Below are 9,395 nucleotides of genomic sequence, written 5' to 3'. Positions count from 1 at the left end.
TTTCACAACGCAAAGGCAAAATAGAATTTATCATAAATCAAAAATCAACGAAACGGAAAGAAAAGAAATCTTTCATATATGTAAAGTATTTACATAGACCACTCAGGGTCTTGCACAAAAAATAAAAGGAGAAAAAATCCTAAGTGCCTAGTCCACCTCGGGAGCCGTATCTTCGGGAGCTTCATCTTCATCTCCGCTCTTGGATCTACTCGTAGAGTCTTCCTCATCGAAAAGCAAAGCTCCGACCTCGTCCTCCAAAAACTTCGCATTCTCGATATCAGCCGTAAGGTCGAAGCCACGAGAATGCACCTCCTCAAGAGTCTCTCTTCGAGATTGGCGCCTAGCATGCTCGGCAACACAGGACAATCTAACCTCAGCAGCATCAAAAATTTTGCCTGAGTGTTAGCGGCTTTAGCGTCAGCTCGTTAGGAAGCCACGAGCACCTCTGCCTTAGATGTGGCCCTTGCAAGCTCAGCGACTAACCGAGTCTCGAGCTCTTCAACCTTCTAGGCTCAGGCCAAGTTCTCCTTCTTCACACTTTGGAGTTGACGCTCAACCGAAGACAGTTGGGCCTGAACCATTTTTTTCTTTGAGGTGAGACGGTCCATGTTCTGCTTCCACCCCAAAGTCTCTGCCTCTTTCATCTTGGCCTCCTCATGAAGCTGCTCAACCAATTCGACCTTCTGCTGAACCTGCAGGATCAAAGTGTTAGTTGCCAATATCAAGTTAATACATAATAAGCTCCCAATAATTTACATTACCCATTCAATGAGCTCGGCCTGATCTCTATGAGCTCTTGTCAGCTCGACTTGAATGCTCATGATCTCCTCTTCTTTTTGTACATAGAGGAGTTTGAGGGCGTTTCTATCCTCCGTAAGATTTTTGAGATCAGCCTCACATCGGGCCAGCTCAGCTCGATACTTGGAAGACACTTCTCGATGGAACGTTGTAGCCTGTATAGAAAGAAAGGAAATCAGACTTAGAGAAATAAGAACAAACGCAAGCATGGTAGCATGGGCTAAAAACTTACTTGGTTCAGATACCGCTGAGCCTCATAAAAAATGAGTGATGCGTCAAGGTCGGAAACATCATCGACCCCTGCGAAGCAACCACGAAATATATTGTCCCCTTCGGGGGACGTCCCCCTTGTCCCCTTCGGGGGTTCCCATGGACCAGGCATCCCGAAATTGCCCCTCAGAGAATGTGGGATCGGGAGGTGAATCATCGATATTAATTGCCCTGAGCGAGTCACTCGGGGCATTATCTTCTCTTTGAAGGGCTTCAGAACTAGACCCTTCGGGCACACCCGTCGGTTGCTCATCACGATAGGAGGCGTCATCAATAGCCGATGACTCGGGGACTCTGTTCGAACCTTCCCCAGAGATCACCTAGATCTGCGGCTGAACCTCCTCGACCGTCACTGGTTCAGCAGTTATCGAAGCTTCGACGCTTTTCCTCTTTCAAGCCACCAGCAGGCAGTCGGCATCTTCTCCCTCCTCGTCCTCATCTCGTAGCGTTTGGGCTATATCGGCAAACAGAACAGAGGGATCGGTCTTCGACTTTCGAGCCTTACTTTTCTTGGGCTTTGAGGTATGTGGAGTCGAGGCCCTTCTCCTTTTCTTATCTTTGGTCGGCTTCGGGGCTTCATCTTTCCCGAGGGGAGGTGGCCTCATGACGACATTATCTCCAAGACACGTATAAGAAGAAATCAAGTTGAAAAGAAGTATTTTACAGGAAATCATCAAACACGTACAAAGGAACTTACCATGATTTTTGGCCTCCCATCGACCCTTGGCCAAATCGCGCCACGAGCGCTCAGCATACGAGGAGGTTGAAACCAGTTGTCGAACCTAACCTACAAGGTCCGGGACTGCACCAGGAAACCAGGGGGAAGCTGCACCATAAAGAAGAATATAGATGAGAAGAGGTAAAAGAAACATAACAGGTAATCAAACGTTATCGGTGAAGTTCTACTTACGCTTCATGTTCCATTCTTCAGGGAATGACATCTTCTCGGCGGGGATTAAATTGGAGGTCCTAACTCGGACAAACCGGCACATCCATCCTCGGTCCTTGTCCTCGCCTATGCTCGAGAATAGCACCTTCGTGGCCCGGCGCTGAAGCCTTATCAGTACTCCCCGATAAAGACGGGGGCTGTATATCCTAATGAGATGATCGGGGGTGAAAGACATCCCCTCGATCTTGCTTGAAAAGAATCTGAGCAAAATGACAATACACTAAAAAGAGGGGTAGATCTGGCCTAGGGTTACCTGGTATTGGCAGCAGAAGTCGATTATGATGGGATCGACTGAACCTAGTGTGAAAGGGTAAGTATATATACTTAAAACCCTTTCACATAAGTGGTGATGTCCTAATCGGGGGTAGGAATCACCACCTCTTTATTCTCCCAGTCGCAGTCCTTTTTCACCTACTCGAGATCGCCTTCGGATATCGAATAGATGTATCTAGACATGGGCTCGCATCGGCTAGGAACCGAAGAGGGTTTTTCAACTTTAAAATCGGAAGTAAGTTCACATGGACCGGGGATGTACTCTTCGATACGTGGCTCCACCGGTGTTTTACCACCGGCCGACCGTGACAAGGAGGCCTTTTCTTCTTGAGTAACGGTCTTTGATGTTTTTGCCATTGCTATATGAGGTTTAAGGAAGGAAAAGGCAGAATTTGTATTTTAATAAGAGATTGGCAAACGAAACCCGACAAAGTTGATGAACTTGAAGAGAATAAAATAGCTTTTGAAGATTAGAAGAAGTTTGAAAGTAAAGTTTGAAAAAATTATGAAGGAGGTCTATTTATAATAGCCACTTTGATGGTTTGAAAGCACTAGCGGTCGACCATCAACTGGCGTTAATTAATGACTTTGGGAACTGTACAGACGCTACACTTCAATCGCTTCTGTCGCTTATGTCACGATATTGACGTCATAATTGATCGAAGTGTTAAATCGAAGTCTCAAATTCGTTTCTTCTTGTTACACTCCAAAAAGCGAGGGGACTATCTATATACGGTCGAAATCGGGCATATCCGATTTCGTTGGTAGGGGAGTTGCCTCGAGGGTAACCTTATAACAGATCGGGCTCGAGCTCGAAGATAGAACATCACACCTGGAGATCGAAGTGTCCATTGAGATCGAAGCCAGCAGTAATCGAGATCGAGCATGATTGACTTCGAGTAAAGTGTAATAATAGAATGGCGAGATATTAGTGACCGGTCGAAAGTCAGGGCAGAAATCCTGGAACATATCAAATCAAAGCGGTTATTAACGCCAATTATGGGATCTACTTCCGTTAGTAGAGTTGTACCTTATTTAGGATTCTTCTATTTTATAAAGAGAGATCACATTCGCTTGTAAACACGCATGATTCACTGATAAAAATACACATATATGCTACTTTCTTTGTCTTACTTACTGTTCATCACTGCTTGTTCCATCCTCTGCTGTTCTTATTAACTAACCTCGAGACTATCTTGAATCAAGGTCGAGGAATTGTTTGCAGACCGGTTTGATTTATTTTATTGTCCAATTTATCTATTTAAATTCGTTGTTTATGAATTAGTGCTGGTTCAAATCACATATCCTTAAAACCACAATATAAGTTTAATTGTTACTCAATTTTTAGGATAAACAGTTTGTTAGGGCAAAATGGACAATACTTATTGGTTTTGGCATAACCTGTACAAGCCTTGTGAGGTCAACAATACATGTTGGGCTGTGGCATAATCAGAACAAGCCCTATTAATTTGAAAGTGTGTAATATATTTTGGAAATAATAATTCCCGTAAATATTCAAAAATATTTTTAGCCCGTAAAATTTTTAGCTAAGAGCACTAGTAAAACCTCAAATAGTCAAATTTAATACCTTTAAACTGCTCCATGATTTACATAATTTAAATCATTTCCAAGGATAATCTGCATATTTTCAAAGTCGAAGTGTTAAACATTGATTTATTGTGGATGTTGTAAACATCGCAAAAAATTGGTTTTTAAATTATTTGTAATGATAACATCATGTGAAAGCGTTATTTTTTTTTAAAAAAAATAGAAGTTTTTTTCTAGAAACAGTATTCTCTTTGAAAATATCATCGCATTTTTGACCCCAAAAAAACAACTTTTTTCAAACCGATCGGTGGATCAAATTTACCTAGACGCATTGATGCTCAATTGACAAATACGTCGTCGTAAATATTCAAATATATAATGATATTTGCACCAACTTTGTGCAACCAACTCTACCAAATATATTACAAAGAATAATAGTAGTACTTTCTTTTTTGGGTTTTATCGTACAAAGAAGTGAAGAACTAAGGAAGCAAGAGAGAGTGCAGTACACTTTTTTTTTTATTTCACACCCGATAATCATAAATCTGATTCCGCATCAGAAAGTTTCACATGGGATAAAACCTTCCGTAACAAAGTACACTTTTTTTTTTGGTTTTTTATTCGATATTCGGTACTTGTGTTGGGGCTCGATTAAATTTGAATTCGCACCGAAAAATCTCATATTAGGAGGTAAAGTACTTCCTAACAAATATGACTTCATGATAAGACTCGAATTCTAAACCCTTCATTAATGATGAAATAATATTTATTACTCTATAGCAACTCTTTGTAGTGAGTGCAGTAGTACTACTACTTTGTTTGAGTACTTTGTTTCAATCTTTCTTCCTTGTTTCACTTCTTTCTTTTTCGTACTTTCATTCTACATTGAGTTTGTTGAAAACTTCAAAAATAATAAACCAACTCCCTTATAAGAGAGAAAAAGAAAAAGAAAAAGAAAATAAGTAAGAAAATAATTTTTCTTTCATTTCATGTTGGCTGGTCTCTTTTATACAATGGGGTTGGTTGTTTTCTAAATTGGATCCTTCCTTTTCCTTTGTAATTTGTTTTGTCTTACAAGAATATTAAATTTAATTGTGAGAATATTTTACTCAACTACGTAATTCGTCGCTTGTGAAAAAATATTACTATTAACTTCGTAATCAAATCTAGCTATATGAATTACGTTAATCAAGTCCTTGCAAGTAGTAAATCACATATACATTATTGTCATTTTGGTTGAGGAAAAATTCCACAGAACAAAGTAATATGACGTTAGAGAAATCCCAAAGGGATAATTCCTTAAATTAAAAGCCAAATATATACGCCATCTTCAACGTTGAAATGAATGCAGACAAATATTTATAGATGTCAAGGAGATAGATTAATAGATTCATATGATAAAATAAATTATAATTTTTTTTGTTTCTTCACCTAAAAAAAAATGTGAATAAAGAAAAGGGGAAACCCACATAAATAACCCCTCGTAATCTTGTACAATTGGTGATATGGCCAATTATTATAACTAAGTCAAAGAAAATTTTGTTTAAAATTGGTCTATGCAAAAATAAATTGCTAATTAATTTGATAAGGAGTATTATCCACAAATTAAGGTGACATAGATTTGTCCCGTTTAATTCGTTTGTTTTATTTGTTGCATTGTCATGATATGTCGCTGTGAATCTCAAAATGCTTCATTCTAATATTTAAAACTTGTTATTATTTTTTTTTAAAACTCTTTTTGGAACATACATGATGACATAATATTAAATAGAGTAAAATACTTTTATCTAACATCATGGACAACCACAACTTAATTGATCTTTAAATAAAATTTTACGTAAATATTCTCTTTGTTCCTATTTAGAGGTTTTATATGCCCATTAAGAAAATATTAAAAAGAAGAGTAATTTGACTAGTTTATTCCTAATTAACCATTTATCTATTTACGTGCTTCTTAATCCTACAATTAACAATTAATATTAAATGTAAAATTGAAAAAGAATTAAGTAATTAATTTTTTCTTTATTCTTTAAAATGACAAGTACTCCCTCCATTCACTTTTATTCATCAATATTTGACTTTATATGTTTCTTAAGAAATAATAATTATACTATATATTTTACCATAGAGCACCTAATAATGATAAACAGTCTCTTAGCATTTGGTAAGATTGACAAGTAAAAGTGAACGGATGGAATATTTTGAAAATAACTATTTTTAGTATATATAATAACTAAATGAGGACGGATAAAGTAAATTTTACATGTTATTTATTAAATTTCCTCATACATCGTATTCATGTATCTACCATTCACATACATCCATCCATATCTTTCACATACATATATACATTCATCTCCATACCCCCGATCAACAACCCCCTTCCCCAAACCCCAACCCCACAGCCAAATATTAAAAAAAAATAAAAAAAATAAATAGAAGAGTCCAAAAGTGGGGGCTTTCCTAACATTTAAAGTAGAAAAAATGGTGTGCATTAGAAAAATTATGTAAATTCATTGAAACAGTAGCCAAAGCTGATCTCATCAATTAATATTGACTCCAACAAACATTTTTCTATATATTCTCTGATTTGCCTCCATTTCTTCTCTTCAAACCATTCCCTTTAATTCCTTTCCTTACTTCTCTATTATTTCTTCAATATTTCTAACACTTCAATATCTCTTAAAATTTCCTTATAATGGGTGAGGTAAATTCATACTTCTCTATCTCAAAAACCCTTTAAATTCTTTCACAAAATCTCAGTTTAATTCCAATTTCATCTTCATAAATTAACTCAAAGTTTTGATTTTTTTTTTCTATTTTGAGTTTCAGAAAAAAGAAGAAACTAAAGCAGAAGGAGAAGAAAAGAAGAATGACGCCGGCGGCGAGAAAAAGTCCGCCGGTGACGCCGCCGGTGGAAAAAAGGACGACGGCCCTACCGCCATAATATTAAAGCTTGACTTACATTGTGAAGGCTGTGCTAAAAAAGTCAAACGTTCAGTTCGCCATTTCGAAGGTAATTATTAAAAAAAATAATATACAAAACATCATTCATTACATCACTAATTAATCTATTTGGTTTAGAACTTGGAAATTAAACCATTTACTAATAATGGTTTAAATTTTCAATTTGTTTAAAAAATTAGTGAAAGTTTTTGTGAATATTTTAGTTTGTTCCTTGTATTCGCCGGCACATAGTACTTTACGTTTTTGTCAAGGAACTATCATTGGTAGATCCGCATTTAACGTTCTAATTTTACTAGCAAAACTTTTCATCTTATTGCTTTGAAAATTTTAATCAATAAGAATCATAATTCAAATTTTCTATACCAATAGGATAAATAATTATCAGTGCAATTTAACTGATTCTAGCAGATTATCATTACTATATGAAACTTTGATATGAAAAATAATATATTGTTATTGCTCAATTTTATTTGCGTAAAAAGTTAATATAATGTCAGTTCACAAGACTTAAACTCTTCGAATTATTGATTTTTTTGGGTTGAAAATGAAGGAGTAAATGACGTGAAGGCAGATTGTGGCAGTGGAAAATTGACGGTAAAAGGGAACGTGGACCCCACTTGGCTACGAGAAAAAGTAGAGAGCAAAACAAAGAAGAAGGTGGTGCTTGTTTCTCCTCAGCCGAAGAAGGACGGCGGCGGCGGTGGCGGAGATAAAAAGTCCGATGAGAAAAAGCCTGAGGAAAAAAAGACAGAGGAGAAAAAATCCGAAGATAAGAAGCCTAAAGAGGTAATTTCACTTTTCTCCCACGTACTGCTTTCCAGTTTCGTTCCTAAACTATAAAGTTAGTAACTGATTCTATTAATTAATTTCTCTATATTTTTTTTTATGTTTAATAAAATTTGGTATTATTAGTTTAACTATTTCTGATTATATTTTTTCCTTTTTTTTTTTTTTTTTAATTTGTATGTTTAGCCACAAGTTAGTACAGTGGTTTTGAGGATTCAGTTGCATTGTGACGGGTGCGCGCACAAAATAAAGCGAATTATAAAGAAGATTGATGGTAAGATAAACAACTATGTTGAATTAATTTATTGTCAATTAATTGTTTATTATTAATATAAAAGTAATTCAATTATTTATTAAAAAATTAGGTGTGGCATGCAATCACCTTGTGAATTTTTTAAATAATTATCACAGAAGTTGTGGGAATTATTCCCTTAATATGATTATTATGCTGTTTATGGTGATTGACATTTTTTTTAATTATTTACTTTTTATTGACAGGGGTAGAAGAAGTCAAAGTAGATTCGGAAAAAGATTTGGTTACGGTAAAGGGAACAATGGACTTAAAAGAGCTAATTCCTTACTTGAAAGATAAATTGAAACGAAATGTAGAAAATGTTCCACCAAAGAAAGATGATGGAGGTGGTGAAAAGAAAGGCAAAGAAGGCGGCGGTGGCGGTGGCGGTGGCGGAGAGAAGAAAGAAGGCGGCGGCGGTAGCGGTGGTGAAGATAAGAAGGAGAAAGCGAGCAACAACGAGAAAAAAGAGGGTGAATCAAAAGCCGAAGGAAGTAAAAGTATAGAGACAAAAGCTGAGGTGAATAAAATGGAATATTATGGTTATAATCCACAAACACATTATGCAATGCCTATGTACAACCAAAGTTACATGAACCAAGATTATGGTGTGACAATGTATGATCATGGTTATAATGAGCATACGGGCTATGTCATGGAGTATGGCCACCATCCGCCATCATATGTGCCGCCACCACCACCACCAACATACTTGAACAACGCACCTCAAATGTTCAGTGACGAAAATCCTAATGGTTGTTCAGTCATGTGATATTAAACAATCATGTGTTACATCGTCTCACTGAGGGAGAGAGTTCAAGAAAATTAGTAAATACATCAAATACACCAGTCTAAGGGAATGTCTCAGTAACTAAGAGAACACAATGAACTATAGCATTACGAGTTCGAATGAGAAACTTTCCCTACTTTGTGTCAAGTGTGTGAAAAGAATCACATATAAGGAGACTTTAAAGAAAAATCATTGAAATGTACACTATATATGAGGGCCCCACTTATGAGATAATATACAAGAAATGGTATATATGAGGACATAGTTTCCTTTAGGGAAATGTCAATAGGTTAGAGAAGAATGGTTAAACCGCCGGCGGTTTAATTAGGTTGTCATATAATTAGGTTTGTCTATTGACTTGTATGTTATTAGCTAGTAACTAGTAATAATATACTTATTCAATTTTGTGCCCACATATATAATTTTCTTTAATTGTCTTTGTTCATTTTTAACATTATCTCATTGTATACATGTAAGCATTCATGTCTTAACCTACGGTGGGTAATAGACCACTTGGCACACGAATATTAATAACAATTTTAATAATATCAATATTTGGTTTGTTCATAAATTAAATTGTTAGATTTGGCAAATAAGGACATGAGAATATGGTTTCCAGTCACATCTTACGTTTATGGTAATGGTAGTTGGATTAGCACCATCAACAAATTAGACAAAATTATATGTAATAGAAAAAGTGTTAGTCCTCAAATGATACTGTT

At 36.1% G+C, this 9,395-nt stretch overlaps 1 protein-coding gene across 1 annotated transcript; it reads left to right on the top strand.

Moving 5' to 3' along the window:
* Nucleotides 1–6,371: 6,371 nt before the first annotated feature.
* LOC104093609 (heavy metal-associated isoprenylated plant protein 3) lies at nt 6,372–9,086 on the top strand. Its single transcript, XM_009599379.4, has 5 exons — nt 6,372–6,545; nt 6,671–6,854; nt 7,356–7,591; nt 7,778–7,865; nt 8,090–9,086. The coding sequence occupies exons 1-5, from the start codon at nt 6,537–6,539 to the stop codon at nt 8,653–8,655; spliced, it is 1,083 nt and encodes a 360-aa protein (XP_009597674.1). The 5' UTR covers nt 6,372–6,536; the 3' UTR covers nt 8,656–9,086.
* Nucleotides 9,087–9,395: the final 309 nt, after the last annotated feature.

This window comes from Nicotiana tomentosiformis, chromosome 7, assembly GCF_000390325.3.
Source record: "Nicotiana tomentosiformis chromosome 7, ASM39032v3, whole genome shotgun sequence".
Classification (NCBI taxonomy): Eukaryota; Viridiplantae; Streptophyta; class Magnoliopsida; order Solanales; family Solanaceae; genus Nicotiana; species Nicotiana tomentosiformis.
This window is presented reverse-complemented; position numbering and strand designations above follow the sequence as displayed.